At 43.8% G+C, this 19,062-nt stretch overlaps 1 protein-coding gene across 6 annotated transcripts in view; it reads right to left on the bottom strand.

The window, feature by feature from the left end:
• Positions 1-19,062, bottom strand: part of dip2a (disco-interacting protein 2 homolog A) — a 149,800-nt gene that overhangs the window by 29,865 nt on the left and 100,873 nt on the right. For all 6 annotated transcript variants that reach the window (XM_034288763.1, XM_034288762.1, XM_029115636.2 and 3 more), the window contains 9 exons: positions 14,285-14,378; positions 12,225-12,344; positions 11,291-11,405; positions 9,590-9,729; positions 8,693-8,829; positions 6,753-6,833; positions 6,219-6,346; positions 6,003-6,117; positions 2,457-2,658 (listed from right to left, as the gene is read on the bottom strand). In XM_034288763.1, the coding sequence (XP_034144654.1) occupies positions 2,457-2,658; positions 6,003-6,117; positions 6,219-6,346; positions 6,753-6,833; positions 8,693-8,829; positions 9,590-9,729; positions 11,291-11,405; positions 12,225-12,344; positions 14,285-14,378 (1,132 nt within the window). The remainder of the gene's footprint in view (positions 1-2,456; positions 2,659-6,002; positions 6,118-6,218; positions 6,347-6,752; positions 6,834-8,692; positions 8,830-9,589; positions 9,730-11,290; positions 11,406-12,224; positions 12,345-14,284; positions 14,379-19,062) is intronic.

Below are 19,062 nucleotides of genomic sequence, written 5' to 3'. Positions count from 1 at the left end.
TTATATACCTCCTACCCCCGGGGATGATCATTATATATCTCCTACCCCCGTGGATCACCGTTATATACCTCCTACCCCTGGGGATGATCGTTATATACTTCCTATACCTGGGGATGATCGTTATATACTTCCTACCCCTGGGGATGATCGTTATATACTTCCTATACCTGGGGATGATCATTATATACCTCCTACCCCTGGGGATGATCGTTATATACCTCCTAACCCCGGGGATGATCATTATATATCTCCTACCCCCGTGGAACACCGTTATATACCTCCTACCCCTGGGGATGATCGTTATATACTTCCTATACCTGGGGATGATCGTTATATACCTCCTACCCCTGGGGATGATCGTTATATACTTCCTATACCTGGGGATGATCATTATATACCTCCTACCCCTGGGGATGATCGTTATATACCTCCTACCCCCGGGGATGATCATTATATATCTCCTACCCCTGTGGATCACCGTTATATACCTCCTACCCCTGGGGATGATCGTTATATACTTCCTATACCTGGGGATGATCGTTATATACCTCCTACCCCTGGGGATGATCTTTATATACCTCCTACCCCCGGGGATGATCGTTATATCAGTATTTGATCCCCTGCTGATTTTGTACATTAGCCTAGTGACAAAGAAATTATCAGTCTATAATTTTTATGGTAGGTTTATAAAAACATTCACATGCGTTTTTCGGTATTTTTTTGTTGTCATTAGGTCTCTCACGGTTCAAATAAACCTACCATTAAAATTATAGACTGATCATTTCTTTGTCAGTGGGCAAACGTACAAAATCAGCAGGATATCAAATACTTTTTCCCCCTCACACTGTACTTCCTACCCCTGGGGATGATCATGTGACACCACAACATTAACTTTCACTGCTATGCTGATGACACCCAGCTCTCCATCAAACCCACATCCTCCCTCCCTTCTCCCTCATCAACTGCCTTCAAGATATCCGGTGCTGGATGAACAAAAACCTCCTTAAGTTCAACAGCAACCAGACAGAGGTCATTCTTATTGGCTCGAAATCCAACTCTCCAAACAGCAAAACCTCAGCATCACCATCGACAGCTCTCCAGACCCCTGACTTCTAAAGTAAAAATCCTCAGTGTCACCCTGGACAACACCCTTCAGAAACCCTTCTCCTTCAAATCCCACATAAAAACCATCATCCAGACAGCTTCTTTCCACCTCCACAATATCTCAAGACTCCCATTCCAGCACTGGAACTCTCATTTGTGCTTTTGGCACTTCCCGTCTTGATTACTGCAACACTCTTCTTACCGGTCTGAACATATCACACCAACTCATATCCAACTGGTCCAGAACCTTTACCTACACTAGATCATCTGAACATATCACACCAACTCATATCCAACTGGTCCAGAACCTTTACCTTCACTAGATCATCTGAACATATCACACCAACTCATATCCAACTGGTCCAGAACCTTTACCTTCACTAGATCATCTGAACATATCACACCAACTCATATCCAACTGGTCCAGAACCTTTACCTTCACCAGATCATCTGAACATATCACACCAACTCATATCCAACTTCACTGGCTTCACTGGCAATATCGGATCACATTTAAGACTCTCCTGCTCACATTGAAAACTCTCCACAACCTGGTTGATGTGTTAGAAGCAGGAAAAATGGGCATGTGTAAGGATCTGAGCGACTTTGAAAAGGGCCAAATTGTGATGGCTAGAAGACTGGGTCAGAGCATCTCCAAAACTGCAGCCCTTGTGGGGTGTTCCCAGTCTGCAGTGGTCAGTACCTATCAAAAGTGGTCCAAGGAAGAAAAAGCGGTGAATTGGCGACAGGGTCATGGGTGGCCAAGGCTCATTTATGCATGCGGGAAGTGGGTGGTCTGGTCCAACAAACGAGCTACTGTAGCTCAAATTGCTGAAAAAGTTAATGCTGGTACTGATAGAAGCGGTCAGAACATAAAATTCATCGCAGTTTGTTGCGTATGGGGCTGCATTGCTGCAGACTAGTCAGGATGACCATGCTGACACCTGTCCACTGCCAAAAGCGCCTACAATGGGCACGTGAGCATCAGAACTGGACCACGGAGCAATGGAAGAAGGTGGACTGGTCTGATGAATCACGTTTCCTTTCATATCACGTGGATGGCCAGGTGCGTGTGCGTCGCTTACCTTCTAATTATAATATGTCACGAGGAAAATGGGAAATGTCTCATGAGGAAAATAATTTATTCAACTATTCAAGACCTGACGAAATAGTCAAAATGAGGTGCTGAAAAATGAAAAGTGAATAAATGATAAAAGTAAAAATCTATCCTTTTAAATAATTCACACATCAAATACAATTTTACTGACATTTGTCATTGCTGGAATTCCATACTCATTCAATGTGACACAATATTAATTTTTTGCCTGGGTTAAGATTAATGCAGGTTCTACCTGGCTGTTTCTGTCGTGGTTTAGGCAGGTTAGTGACACATGTGTGAGGGCACATGAGGACGTTGCAGGGGTGTAGAGCTCCTTCCAGGAACCGTTGTTTGGTCTCTGAGATGTGGATTCCTCCCAACGGAGCCTTGGGCAGTGTGTTGGCAGGGACCAGAGCTAGGCAGTAAACTCCTACCTGGTGAATACTGTCTATGGCCTGTAGAACAGAGGAATTATAGTGTTGACAGGGACCAGAGGTAGGCATTAAGCCTGGTGAATACTGTCTATGTCCTGTAGAACAGAGGAATTATAGTGTTGACAGGGACCAGAGGTAGGCATTAAGCCTGGTGAATACTGTCTATGTCCTGTAGAACAGAGGAATTATAGTGTTGACAGGGACCAGAGGTAGGCATTAAGCCTGGTGAATACTGTCTATGTCCTGTAGAACAGAGGAATTATAGTGTTGACAGGGACCAGAGGTAGGCATTAAGCCTGGTGAATACTGTCTATGTCCTGTAGAACAGAGGAATTATAGTGTTGACAGGGACCAGAGGTAGGCATTAAGCCTGTTGAATACTGTCTATGTCCTGTAGAATAAATGCTGTTGCACATTCCAGTTGCATCCACTATACTTAATAACTCCCCCAAATTGCCTTAATTGCACATTTAGTATTGCCATTTGTGCTGCATTTGCCTTCATTGCACATCTAGTGGGGAGAACAAGTATTTGATACACTGCCGATTTTGCAGATTTTCCCACTTACAAAGCATGTAGAAGTCTGTAATTTTTATCATAGGTACACTTCAACTGTGAGTGACGGAATCTAAAACAAAAATTCAGTAAATCACATTGTATGATTTTTAAGTAATTAATTTGCATTTTATTGCATGACATAAGTATTTGATACATCAGAAAAGCAGAACTTAATATTTGCTACAGAAAACTTTGCAATTACAGATCATACATTTCCTGGAGTTCTTGACCAGGTTTGCACACACTGCAGCAGGGATTTTGGCCCGCTCCTCCATACAGACCTTCTCCAGATCCTTCAGGTTTCGGGCCGTCGCTGGGCAATACGGACTTTCAGCTTCCTCCAAAGATTTTTTATTGGGTTCAAGTCTGGAGACTGCTCCAGGACCTTGAGATGCTTCTTACGGAACCACTCCAGTGACTTGAGCAGGGGGACCTTGCGTGCGCTGCAGGATTTTAATCCATGACGGTGTAGTGTGTTACTGATGGTTTTCTTTGAGACTATGGTTCCAGCTCTCTTCAGGTCATTGACCAGGTCCTGCCGTGTAGTTCTGGGCTGATCCCTCACCTACCTCATGATCATTGATAGACCGAGGGAGATTGACCATCATCTTGAACTTCTTCCATTTTCTAATAATTGCGCCAACAGTAGTTGCCTTCTCACCAAGATGCTTGCCTATTGTCCTGTAGCCAATCCCAGCCTTGTGCAGGTCTACAATTTTATCTCTGATGTCCTTAAACAGCTCTCTGGTCTTGGCCATTCTGGAGAGGTTAGAGTCTGTTTGATTGAGTGTGTGGACAGGTGTATTTTATACAGGAAACAAATTCAAACAGGTGCAGTTAATACAGGTAATGAGTGGAGAAAAGGAGGGCTTCTTAAAGAAAAATTAACAGGTCTGTGAGAGCCGAAATTCTTACTGGTTGGTAGGTGATCCAATACTTAAGTCAATAAAATGTAAATTATTTAAAAATGATACAATGTGATTTTCTTGATTTTTGTTTTAGATTCCGTCACTCACAGTTGAAGAGTACCTATGATAAAGATTACAGACCTCTACATGCTTTGTAAGTAGGAAAACCTGCAAAATCAGCAGTGTATCAAATACAAACCCGATTCCAAAAAGTTGGGACACAATTGTGAACAAAAAGAGAATGCAATGATGTGGAAGTTTCAAATTTCTACATTTTATTCAGAATACAACATAGATGACATATCAAATGTTTAAACTGAGAAAATGTATCACTTTAAGTGAAAACGTCTGGAGACTGAGGAGACAAGTTGCTCAAGATTATGAATAGGAATGTTGTCCCATTCTTGTCTAATACAGGCTTCTAGTTGCTCAACTGTCTTAGATCGCACCTCCCTCTTTATGATGCGCCAAATGTTTTCTATGGGTGAAAGATCTGGACTGCAGGCTGGCCATTTCAGTACCCGGATCCTTCTTCTATGCAGCCATGACATTGTGATTGATGCAGTATATGGTCTGGCATTGTCATGTTGGAAAATGCAAGGTCTTCCCTGAAAGAGACGACGTCTGGATGGAAGCATATGTTGTTCTAGAACTTGGATATAACTGTCAGCATTGATGGTGCCTTTCCTGATGTGTAGGCTGCCCATGCCACACGCACTCATGCAACCCCATACCATCAGAGATGCAGGCTTCTGAACTGAGCGCTGAAAACAACTTGGGTTGTCCTTGTCCTCTTTAGTCCGGGTTCACATGGCGCCCCAGTTTTCCAAAATGAAATTCAAATTTTTATTTGTCTGACCACAGAACACTTTTCCACTTTGCCACAGTCCATTTTAAATGACCATTGGCCCAGAGAAAACGCCTGCACTTCTGGATCCTGTTTAGATACGGCTTCTTTTTTGACCTATGGAGTTTTAGCCGGCAACGGCCAATGGCACGGTGGATTGTGTTCACCGACAATGTTTTCTGGAAGTATTCCTGAGCCCATGTTGTGATTTCCATTACAGTATCATTCCTCTACGTGATGCAGTGCCGTCTGAGGGCCCGAAGATCACGGGCATCCAGTATGGTTTTCTGGCCTTGACCCTTACGCACAGAGATTGTTCCGGATTCTCTGAATCTTTGGATGATATTATGCACTGTAGATGATGATAACTTCAAACTCTTTGCAATTTTTCTCTGAGAAACTCCTTTCTGATATTGCTCCACTATTTGTCGCCACAGCATTGGGGGAATTGGTGATCCTCTGCCCATCTTGACTTCTGAGAGACACTGCCACTCTGGGAGGCTCTTTTTATACCCAATCATGTTGCCAATTGACATAATAAGTTGCAAATTGGTCCTCCAGCTGTTCCTTATCTGTACATTTAACTTTTCCGGCCTCTTATTGCTACCTGTCCCAACTTTTTTGGAATGTATAACTCTCATGAAATCCAAAATGAGCCAATATTTGGCATGACATTACAAAATGTCTCACTTTCAACATTCGATATGTTATCTATATTCTATTGTGAATTAAATATAAGTTTATGAGATTTGCAAATTATTCCATTCCTTTTTTACTCACAATTTGTACAGTGTCCCAACTTTTTTGAAATCGGGTTTGTACTTGTTCTCCCCACTGTATATGTCTTAATGTCTAATCGTTTTACTGTCAATGTCCTGTAGAACAGAGGAAATAAAGTGTAGATGAGACTACAGGTAGACAATAAGCCTGGTGAATACTGTGACCTGACAGAAGAGGGACAGACCCACCTAAGGCTCTTTGTTGCAGTACTGCCTGTGATGTCACTAGTGAACCTGTTCATTATAACAACAAGGAGTGTGTGTGTTTTATACCTGTAGAACTCGGCTCATCCACTGGAAGCTGTCCTCCTCAGAAGCATCTGGTCTCTGTTCTGCCACCACCACGATACGCTCATCATGGAGAACCGAGACAGAAAACACAGCTATCCTACAAAACAGCATTTAAAATGGAATGCCACAGAATTGAGATGGAGAACACTGTTTCCTATAACAACGAAAACAACAACATCAACATGGCACCCTCCTCACCTCCCCCTGTAGACAAATTTCATTGGCTCCACCGCCAGTGCTGTGGCAACCACATCATCAGCGTTATGTCTCCGCCCACTGACCGTCATCAGTCCATCCATCTTACCCACGATGAACACAAGCTTGTCCTGATGACCACACAATTCATGAGAATATAGAGAATATGTAATGCTAGTGAACTCACAGGTACAAATATCATGGGAATTTATGAGAATGTAATGCTAGTGAACTCACAGGTACAAATATCATGGGAATTTATGAGAATGTAATGCTAGTGAACTCACAGGTACAAATAACATGGGAATTTATGAGAATGTAATGCTAGTGAACTCACAGGTACAAATATCATGGGAATTCATGAGAATGTAATGCTAGTGAACTCACAGGTACAAATAACATGGGAATTTATGAGAATGTAATGCTAGTGAACTCACAGGTACAAATAACATGGGAATTTATGAGAATGTAATGCTAGTGAACTCACAGGTACAAATAACATGGGAATTTATGAGAATGTAATGCTAGTGAACTCACAGGTCCAATAAAGCCCAGTAAAGAAGTCCTGGTGAAGGGTCTGTCACTGATGGGAGCACCTGATGCTGTTATTGGGATGGTCTGGAACCGGAAACAGAATATTATATACATATATATATATATTATATATACACTAAATACACTGCTCAAAATAATTCACGGAACACCTTTATCACACATGGGGTCTCAAAGAAAATATATTAAAGATCAAAATCTTGACTGTACATTGTATGATTCGTTGAGAACCAAATCACAAAAGAACGGTTAAAGAAAAAGAAAATCACCAACCGACTGAGGGTTGGTTTCAAAATCACACAGAAAATAAGTAAACAGTTGAAATCACAGGCTGTTCCAACTTGTATGAATTTCATCAAGGGAACTCATAATGTGACTCAGTAGTGTGTTTGGCCCCCACATGCCTGTATGCACTCCGGACAACATCTGGGCATGTTCCTGATGAGACAGTGGATGGTGTCCTGGGGGATCTCCTCCCAAACCTGGATCAGGGCATCAGTGAGCTCCTGGACAGTTTGTGGTGCTACTTGGCGACGTTAAGCACTGATACATGACATCCCAGACGTTCTCAATTGGATTCAGGTCTGGGGAATGTGAGGGCCAGTCAATGGCATCAATGCCTTCATCATCCAGGAACTGCCTACACACTCTGGCCACATGAGGCCGGCCATTGTCCTGAACCAGGAGGAACCCAGGGCTCACAGCACCAGAGTAAGGTCTGACCAGAGTAAGGGCTGGCCAGAGTGTGGCCAGAGACTGATGATGGGTCTGAGGATTTCATCCCGGTACCTAACAGCAGTCAGTGTACCACTGGCTAGCATGTGGTGGTCTGTGCAACCCTCCAAGGATATGCCTCCCAAGACCATCACTGACTCGCCAAACTGGTAATGATGGATGACGTTCACCACGGCGTCTCCAGACTCTTTCACGTCTGTTACATGTGCTCAGTGTGAACCTGCTCTCATCTGTGAAGAGAATGGGGCCCCAATGGCGGACCTGACAATTCTGGTGTTCTCTAGTAAATGCCAATCGAGCTGCACAGTGCTGGGCTGTGAGCACAGGTCCCACTAGAGGACGTTGGGCCCTCATGGCACACTCACAGAGTGTGTTTCTGACAGTTTGGTCAGAAACATGCACAGCAGAAGGCCGCTGGAGGTCATTTTGTAGGGCTCTGGCTGTGCTCCTCCTGTTCCTCCTCACACAAAGGAGCAGATACCGGTCCTGCTGCTGGGTTGATGCGCTTCTACAGCCCTGTCCAGCTCTCCTCATGTAACGGCCCATTCTCCTGGTATTTTCTCCATGTTCTCGAGACTGTACTGGTGACACAGCAATCATTGTGATGGAATGTATGGATGTGCCATCCAAGAGGAGCTGGACTACCAGTGCAACCTGAATGGGCTGCAGGTACCGCCTCATGCTACCAGCAGTGACAAGGACACTAGCAAAACACAAAACTAGAGAAGATTCAGTCAGGAAGTATAAGGAGGGAGAAATTGTCCGTGGTCTCTCCAGTGCACCTGTTGTCAATTTCATTTGCACCAAAACAGGTGACATTGATTCACAATTGTCTATGCTTCCTAACTGGACAGATTGGTGTCCCTGAAGTTGAAGTGACTTGGTGTTGTACTGTGATGATTACGTGTTCCCTAAATTATTTTGAGCAGTGTAGTATTACTTAACCATACATAATAAAACACCACAAACTATGACTTTACCATAAATTATTCAACACTATATACTATTACTTTACCATATATTATGCAACACTACCTTTTATTATTTTACAATACATTTTATAACACTTTACACTAAGTGTTATAACACTACATATTGCAACTTAATTATAGTTTGGCTGTTCAGTTCAAAAAATTCTTAATAAGGTGACCATAAAAACAAATCCTTACAAAATAAGTGAAAGCACAAACCTCAAAGATGTTCTTGGTCATGCCAGGAAGTCCGTAGTAAGTGATGCCGGTGCTCCGAGAACTCACACAAATCTCTCCCACCTCATCCGTCTGACAAAGATACGGAATCCCCTCAACATGGACCACACACACCAGCGCTGTGGACAGAGGACCTCATAGATAAACACACCCACACCAGCGCTGTGGACAGAGGACCTCATAGATAAACACACCCACACCAGCGCTGTGGACAGAGGACCTCATAGATAAACACACACACACCAGCGCTGTGGACAGAGGACCTCATAGATAAACACACCCACACCAGCGCTGTGGACAGAGGACCTCATAGATAAACACACCCACACCAGCGCTGTGGACAGAGGACCTCATAGATAAACACACCCACACCAGGGCTGTGGAGAGAGGACCTCATAGATAAACACACCCACACCAGCGCTGTGGAGAGAGGACCTCATAGATAAACACACACACCAGCGCTGTGGACAGAGGACCTCATAGATGAACACACACACCAGCACTGCAGACAGAGGACCTCATAGATAAACACACACACACCAGCGCTGTGGACAAAGGACCTCATAGATAAACACACCCACACCAGCGCTGTGGACAGAGGACCTCATAGATAAACACACACACACCAGCGCTGTGGACAGAGGACCTCATAGATAAACACACACACCAGTGCTGTGGACAGAGGACCTCATAGTTAAACACACACACACCAGCGCTGTGGACAGAGGACCTCATATTTAAAGACACACACACAAGTGCTGTGGACAGAGGACCTTATAGATAAACACACACACACCAGCGCTGTGGACAGAGGACCTCATATTTAAAGACACACACACACACACCACTGATGTGGAACAACCCACCCCCCTCACCCACCTCCTGGCATGACCTGACCCACATCCTGCACTGTGAGGACAGAAAGCTTCTCATCAGTATCGACCCGGATCACACCGTGGCTCAACCCACTCATAGACAGAACTGCCTTCCCTGGTGGGGGGACACCCGACTCTGGAGGCCTACAAGAAAAAACACAGTACTGTTACACACTAACAAAACTAACCCTAACCATAACTAACCCTAACCTTAACCTATCCTAACCATAACGAACACAAACCATAACGAACCCGAACATAACTAACCCTAAATATACCAAACACTAATCCTAACTAACCTTAACTATAAGTAGCAATAACTATAACTAACCATAACTTTCACTAACCATAACTAATCCTAACTATAACTAACCCTAATCATAACTAACCCTAACCATAACTAAACCTAACAAACCCTAACCATAACTATGCCTAACTATAACTAAAATGAACCATAACCAACCCAAACCATAACTAACCCTAACTATAACTAACCCTAACTCTACCTTTGCCTAACCCTAAAATACCCTAACATAACTAACCATAACCCTACGTTAGCCTAACCTTAATTAAACCTAACACTACTTTGGTGGAGGGGGGGCGTCTGACTTTGTAGATGGGTAGGGGTGACTGAATATTAAATAATTGCACTTAACATTATCCATGATATGATCATATATTTTATTCATGGTTAATGTTAAACCCACTATGAACAGGAAAGACAGTCCTCTTTCTCTGTGTACAGATGCCTGAAATATACCCTGGTTCAGCATATTCTGTGTAATAGTAGAACAACCCTGTTTCCAAAAGATTTAGGATGATGCTGTAAACGCAAATAAAAAAGGAACGCAAAGATGTGCAAATCATTTATCCCTGTATTTATTTGAAGATACTCCAAAGAAAACTTTCAGGTGAAACTGAAAATGTGTATTGTTTCTTGAAAAATGTATGCCCACTTTAATGCCAGCAACATGTATAAAAAAAGTTGGGACCAAGGCATGTTTACCACTGTGTTGCATCAACTCTTCTTTTAAGCATTTGGGAACTGAGGAGACCAACCACTGTAGTTTTGAAAGTGAAATGTTTTCCAATTTCTTGCTTGATATAGGATTTCAGCTGCTGAATGTTTCGAGGTCTCCTTTGTTATATTTGCCATTTCATATTGCGCCAAATGTTTTCAATGGGTGACAGGTCTGGACTGCAGCAGGCTAGTTTAGCACACAGACTCTTACTATGGAGCCATGCTGTTGTAATATGTGCAGAATGTGGTTTGGCATTGTCTTGCTGAAATGACCAAGACCTTCCCTGAAAAAAACATAGTCTCAATGGCATCATATGTTACTCCAAAACCTGTATATATTGTTCAGGATTAATGGTGCCTTCACAGATGTGCAAATCACCCAAGCAATGTGCACTAATGCACCCCCATACCATCACAGATGCTGGCTTTTGAACTGTGTGCCGATAACAAGCCGGATGGTCCCTCTCCTCTTTGGTCCAGAGGACGCGATGTCCCAAAACGAATTCTCAGTTTCAACATTTGATGTGTTGTCTTTATACTATTTTAAAATAAATATAGGGAGAAAATGAATCATTGCATTCTGTTTATATCTGCATTTAATGCAGCTTCCCAACTTTTTTGGAAACAGGGTTGTAGTATGTTTGTGCTTTAATAATATAGTCTGGTGTAGACATGGGATTCTACCTGCGGATGGCAACTGTGAGAGCCTCTGCAGAGCTGGCACAAGGACAAATCACCTCAGGACGAAGACCACGTGCTTGGAACACATTGAGGAAGGCATCGCATGATGATATTGACCCTGCAAAACACAAATAAAATTGCACAAAACTCAGTTCAGGCCTCTTAATGGAGGTTGGATGTCTTTTATCTTTATGTTAATATGTTAGTAATAAACTCACAAGGGTTGGGTGTCTATAATCTGAATATTATGTTAGTATTAAACTCACAGGGGTTGGCTGTCTATAATCTGTATATTGTGTTAGTATCAAACTCACAAGGGTTGGGTGTCTATAATCTGTATATTATGTTAGTATTAAACTCACAGGGTTTGGGTGTCTGTTATCTGTATATTATGTTAGTATTAAACTCACAGGTGTTGGCTGTCATTAATCAGTATATTATGTTAGTATTAAACTCACAGGGGTTGGCTGTCTATAATCAGTATATTATTTTAGTATTACACTCACAGGGGTTGGCTGTCATTAATCTGTATATTATGTTAGTATTAAACTCACAGGGGCTGGCTGTCATTAATCTGTATATTATGTTAGTATTAAACTCACAGGGGTTGGGTGTCTGTTATCTGTATATTATGTTAGTATTAAACTCACAGGGGTTGGCTGTCTATAATCTGTATAGTATGTTAGTATTAAACTCACAGGGGTTGGCTGTCTATAATCAGTATATTATTTTAGTATTACACTCACAGGGGTTGGCTGTCATTAATCTGTATATTATGTTAGTATTAAACTCACAGGGGTTGGCTGTCATTAATCTGTATATTATGTTAGTATTAAACTCACAGGAGTTGGCTGTCATTAATTTGTATATTATGTTAGTATTAAATTCACAGGGGTTGGCTGTCTATAATCAGTATATTATTTTGTATTACACTCACAAGGGTTGGCACCATCAGCTACGATCAGCATCCGTAGAGAGCTGAGGTTGATGTCTCTCTGGTCTCTCTGGGCCAGCAGGGACCAATGCATATCTCTGGACTTCACCACTGCCACCCGTGCTACACACACATGCACACACACAGAGACAAGGTTTACACAAAGACAAAGAGAGTAGAGAGACAGTCACACTCTGACTGTGGTAATCCAATAAAAAACATGCTTACACAGCAGTGCAGTGAAGGATGTAGGGGGCAGTGGAGGTTGTAGGGTGCAGTGGGGGATGTAGGGTGCAGTGGGGGATGTAGGGTGCTGTGGGGGTTTTAGGATGCAGTGGGGGGATGTAGGGTGCTGTGGGGTTTGTAGGATGCAGTGGGGGGATTTAGGGTGCTGTGGGGGATATAAAATGCAGTGGGGGATGTAGGGTGCTGCAGGATGTTGTAGGGTGCTGTGGGGGATGTAGAGTGCTGTGGGGGATGTAGGATGCTGTGGGGGTTGTAAGGTGTTGTGGGGGTTGTAGGGTGCTGTGGTGGATGTATGGTGCAGTGGAGGATATAAGATGCAGTGGGGGATGCAGCGTGCTGTGGGGGATGTAGGGTGCTCTAGGGGATGTAGGATGTTGTGGGAGTTGTAGGGTGCTGTGGGAGATGTAGAGTGCTGTGGGAGATGTAGGATGCTGTGTGGGATGTAAGGTGCTGTGGGGGACGTGGGTTAATTTGGTGGATGTAGGGTGCTGTGGGGGTTGTAGGATGCAGTGGGGGTTGTAGGGTGCTTTGGGGGATGTAGATTGCAGTGGGGGATGTAGGGTGCTGCAGGATGTTGTAGGGTGCTGTGGGGGATGTAGAGTGCTGTGGGGGATGTAGGATGCTGTGGGGGTTGTACGGTGCTGCGGGGGTTGTAGGGTGTTGTGGGGGTTGTAGGGTGCTGTGGTGTATGTATGGTGCAGTGGAGGATATAAGATGCAGTGGGGGATGTAGCAAGCTGTGGGGGATGTAGGGTGCTCTAGGTGATGTAGGATGTTGTAGGGGTTGTAGGGTGCTGTGGGAGATGTAGGATGCTGTGTGGGATGTAAGGTGCTGTGGGGGATGTGGGGTAATGTGGTGGATGTAGGGTGCTGTGGGGGTTGTAGGGTGCTGTGGGGGATGTAGGGTGCTGTGGGGGTTGCATGGTGCTGTGGTGGATGTATGGTGCAGTGGAGGATATAAGATGCAGTGGGGGATGTAGGGTGCTGCAGGATTTTGTAGGATGCTGTGGGGGTTGTACGGTGCTGCGGGGGTTGTACGGTGCTGCGGGGGTTGTAGGGTGTTGTAGGGTGCTGTGGTGGATGTATGGTGCAGCGGAGGATATAAGATGCAGTGGGGGATGTAGCGTGCTGTGGGGGATGTAGGGTGCTCTAGGGGATGTAGGATGTTGTGGGAGTTGTAGGGTGCTGTGGGAGATGTAGAGTGCTGTGGGAGATGTAGGATGCTGTGTGGGATGTAAGGTGCTGTGGGGGATGTGGGTTAATTTGGTGGATGTAGGGTGCTGTGGGGGTTGTAGGATGCAGTGGGGGTTGTAGGGTGCTTTGGGGGATGTAGATTGCAGTGGGGGTTGTAGGGTGCTGTGGGGGATGTAAGGTGCACTGGGGTATGTAGAGTGCTGTAGGGGATGTAGGATGTTGTGGGGGTTGGAGGGTGCTGTGGGGGATGTAGGGTGCTGTGGGGGTTGTAGGGTGCTGTGGGGGATGTAGGGTGCTGTGGGGGTTGCATGGTGCTGTGGTGGATGTATGGTGCAGTGGAGGATATAAGATGCAGTGGGGGATGTAGGGTGCTGTGGGGGATGTAGGATGCTGTGGGGGTTGTACGGTGCTGTGGGGGTTGTAAGGTGTTGTGGGGGTTGTAGGGTGCTGTGGTGGATGTATGGTGCAGTGGAGGATATAAGATGCAGTGGGGGATGTAGCGTGCTGTGGGGGATGTAGGGTGCTGTGGGAGTTGTAGGATGCAGTGGGGGGATGTAGGTGTGCTGTTGGGGTTGTAGGTTTAAGTGGGGGATATGGGTCTACTGGTGGAATGAGCGTGCTAACCTTTGTAAGTATGAACCTTCTGAATCCAGGACAGAGGGTTGGCCTTCATCAAGGAGTAGGGGATGCTGATAACATGCATCCGGTTCATTACGCTCTACAAACATAAACCATGACAACATGATAGTGGTTAAAATAAGGACTGTCTGGTACCACTACAACACACAGGGACCAGCAAGTACCATTAAAACACCCAGGGACCAGCCGGTACCACTACAACACACTGGGACCACCCGGTACCACTACAACACCGAGGGACCACCTGTTCCCATTAAAACACACAGGGACCAGTCGGTACCATTAAAACACCCAGGGACCAGCCGGTACCATTAAAACACCCAGGGACCAGCCGTTCCCATTAAAACACCCAGGGACCAGCTGGTACCATTAAAACACACAGGGACCAGCCGGTACCACTACAATACACAGGGACCAGCCGGTACCACTACAACACACAGGGAACAGCCGGTACCATTAAAACACCCAGGGACCAGCTGTTACCATTAAAACACAAAGGGACCAGCCGGTACCACTAGAATACACAGGGACTGTCTGGTACCACTAGAACACACAGGGACTGTCTGGTACCACTAGAACACACAGGGACTGTCTGGTACCACTAGAACACACAGGGACCTGCTAGCATTTCAACTGAAGTGTACCAGCTAGCATTTCAACTCAGGGATAAATTGAGCCCCTGGCACCTTTTGCCCAATTAAAAGCCAGATGGGACCAACCATGGGAACTTTGGTTATGTGAATTCATACATTATATGATGAAACTCTCAGATAATAAACATATATTAAGCAGTATTCTTGAAAATAAGTATTTATTTATTTGGTTGTACTTAAAATATTAGGAAATGCAGCTTTGGATACAATATGTATATTTTTTGGAACCAGGAGGAAGACCATCACCATTCAAGAATACAACCACATGACAAACTATGAAAACTAAAGGCTGTCACAATGCAGCAGGGATAGCAGGACATTGGCGCAGAGGTCGCTGAAACAAAAGTTATTTTGATAAACAGATATGACTGAACCAGAACAGGAACCAGGCAAGCCTAGTTCAGCCAGCCTGCAATTAAAAGTGATAATCAAATCAAATGAAATCAAATGTATTTATAAAGCCCTTTTTACAACAGCAGTTGTCACAAAGTACTTTACAGAGACACCCGGCCTTAAACCCCAAGGAGCAAACAACAGTAGTGTTGGATTTCAGTGGCTAGGAAAAACTCCCTAAGAAGGCCGAATTTTAGGAAGAAACCTAGAAAGGACCCAGGCTCAGAGGGGTGACCAGTCCTCTTCTGGCTGTGCCGGTTCAGATATTAAGAGTCCAATTGGACAAATGTATACATTTCTCTGGGCTAAATCCAGAGTCTATTTGATTTTAGACTAGGTCAAAAGTATGACCAGATGGACAAGGACAGTAACATTCCCCCCAAACCAGGTACTCCGCAGGTGTGGACCAGGACCTCATCTCCTCCTAAAATTTTAAACTGGAGGAGACTGAGAAAAGTTAGTAGTACATCCCTCATATCCCCCAGCACAATAATATAGCAGCGTAACACCTTGGAACTGAGACGGGGGGGTCCGGCAACACTGTGGCCCTACCTGCGGGAGGCCCCGGACAGGGCCCAACAGGCAGGAAATCAATCCACCCACATTGCCAGGCATAAACCAAAGGGACACCCACCAACCGCAACCCCCCTGAATGAGGGCAGAGTATTACCAGCAGCGTACAGCCCAATTGCACAAGTGCGCAACAGAGAGTCAACAACAAGCCAGTGACTCTTCCCCCGAAAGGCATTGGAGGGAGGGCATCTCAGTGGAGACGAGAGCCCACCTGGCAAGACAGCAAGGGTGGAAGGTACTGGTAACCTTCACGCCCCCGGGCCAGGCTACACCTAATTATAAACCGTGCTGTAGAGATGAGTTTTTAGTAGACACTTGAAAGTTTGCACTGAGTTTGCATTTCTAACCTTAATTGGCAGATCATTCCACAGTAGTGGAGCTCTATGAGAAAAGGCCCTGCCGCCAGCTGTTTGTTTAGAAATTCTAGGTACAATTAATAGGCCTGCATCTTGCAATCGTAGGTTACGTGTAGGTATGTATGGCTGGATCATTTCAGCAAGGTAAGTAGGAGCAAGTCCATGTATTGATTTATAGGTTAAGAGTAAAACCTTAAAATCAGCCCTAACCCTAACAGGCAGCCAGTGTGGGCGCCAGCACAGGAGTAATGTGTTCAAATGTTTTTGTTCTAGTTAGGATTATAGCAGCCGTGTGCAGCACTAATTGAAGTTTATTTATTAATTTGTCTGGATAACCATAGAGAAGAGCTTTGCAGTAATCTAGTCAAGAAGTAACAAAAGCATGGATGAATTTTTTTGCATCCGTTTTTGATAGAAAGTTTCAAATGTTTGCATTGTTTCGAAGATGAAAATAAGCAACTCTTGAGACATATTTTATATGTTCTTCAAAGGTCAAGGGTAACGCCAAGGTTTTTTACAGTTTTTTGGGATACGACCAAGCAGCCGTCGAGGTTCACAGTGAGATCTGCTAACAACGCTCTTTGTTTCTTGGGTCCTAAAACGAGCATTTCTGTTTTCCTTGAGTTTAAGAGCAAGAAATTCTCTGTCATCTACTTCCTAATATCTGAAACGCATTCTTCCAAAGTAGCTAATTTAGGGGCTTCTCCATGCTTCATTGAAATATATAACTGTGTGTCATCAGCGTAACAGTGAAAATGTACGTTGTGATTTCGGATTACATCGCCCAGGGGGAGCATATATAGTGAGAACAATAATGGGCCCAGAACCAAGCCTTGAGGAACACCAAAGCATACCTTTGACTTATAAATATAAATGTTGTTGCCCTAACTGGATTCGAACCCAGGTCTCCCATGTGAGTGTGTGTTTAACCAGTACACCACGTGTTATACATTTGCCCACGTGTCTGTATGCCTAGTGTCATTAGACACCAGTGTCGTTTTCCCAGTGTTGCTAGACACCAGTGTCGTTTTCCCAGTGTTGCTAAAAATAAGCATTGTGTTAAACTGACTAATGTTTCTTATAAAGTTTACCTCCACCATTTTTTTTTGTGAATGACACGATACAGTAACTATCAATATAGGTGAAAATAACTGACTTTTTTGTCAAATGAAAAGACGAAAGAATCATGGAAACCCCTAATCTATTCCTGCCCATGGGGTTTTTATTTAGCCTATATCATCCAACAAATAATGCATGAATGTGTACTTTGACAATCCACCAGAAACAGTTGCAATATAAAGAGTTTTATTTTAGGCTTACTATAACACAGCTACTGAAGGTTGTAGCCAGCAAAGTTTGTATCTATCCAGAATAAATACTAATGCATTATTTGCTTTGACTGTGACAAGATTCGAACGCGGGACCTATTAGTTGCAGGTCTGTGTCAGTCAATCACACACTCAGTAAGAGACATTCGCTCTTCTTGACCGGCTCTGCTTATGCGGTCCAGCAAAAACAAAACGCTCAAAACAGCAGGAACAAGGAACAGGCAACAGTTACAGCAAAATGATCAAGAAACACTGGGCCAGGAGGAACTTATATAGGGACACAATGAGGGGGCAAACAAGACACAGGTGGAAACAATAATACAAAAGGACAAGCAACGTTCAAAATCAGACAAAAACCAAACAGAACAGGCCACGTTCACAAACAAAAGCAAAATCTAAACCAAACAGGCCACGTCCCAAAAAAATAGCAAAAACGTCAAACCAGTGTGTAACGATATTGCAAGAATATTTGTGAATTTACAGGAAGTAGGTTGAGCTGCAAATTGCATTGTGGCTGAACAAGAACAAATAGGCAAACTGATTGGTTGTTGGTAATATGAGAAGAGTTATATGAGAAATCTATAGGCCACAATGAATACGGTTCAAATAACACCCCTTTATCCTTCATGCCTGAAATACAGAGAACAACCTCCATGCAGCTACAATATGACAAAATCTTTAGCATGGCTTCCCAGATATCTTAAATACAGCTCCGGAAAAGATTAAGGGACCACAGCAACTTTTTTCACCCAAAGAGTTGAAAAGGAAGGTTTTGAGTGAGGAACAGAAGGGTTCAAATTAAGAGATCACTGCAAATTGAACCATCTGTTCCCCACTCAAAACCTCTCTTTTCAACTATTTTGGAAAGGCAAGAAAAAGGAGCAGTGGTCTCTTAATTTTTTTCCAGAGCTGTATATTGGACAACACTGTATTGACCATGTTTCTTGTGGGAGAAAGATTTTGGCGTCAGCTCATGTAGTGTCAAAACCACCATTCAATATCTTAATCATTGAGTCTACAGTGGGGCAAAAAAGTATTTAGTCAGTCACCAATTGTGCAAGTTCTCCCACTTAAAAAGAAGAGAGAGGCCTGTAATTTTCATCATAGGTACACTTCAACTACGAGAGACAAAAAGAGAAAAAAATATATTTTTAATGAATGTGTTGGTAAATTATGGTGGAAAATAAGTATTTGGTCAATAACAAAAGTTAATCTCAATACTTTGTTATATACCCTTTGTTGGCAATGATCTCCTCTAGAGTAGTGATGTTTTGGGGCTGTCGCTGGGCAACACAGACATTCAACTCCCTCCAAAGATTTTGTATGGGGTTGACTTGCTAGGCATCTCCAGGACATTGAAATGCTTCTTATGAAGCCACTCCTTCGTTGCTCCTTCGGGTGGGGTGTTTGGGATCATTGTCATGCTGAAAGACCCAGCCACCTTTCATCTTCAATGCCCT

The sequence above is a fragment of the Esox lucius genome, chromosome 20 (assembly GCF_011004845.1).
Source record: "Esox lucius isolate fEsoLuc1 chromosome 20, fEsoLuc1.pri, whole genome shotgun sequence".
Lineage (NCBI taxonomy): Eukaryota > Metazoa > Chordata > Actinopteri > Esociformes > Esocidae > Esox > Esox lucius.
Note: the sequence above shows the minus strand (reverse complement) of the source record. Positions and strands in the feature narration are given on the sequence as shown.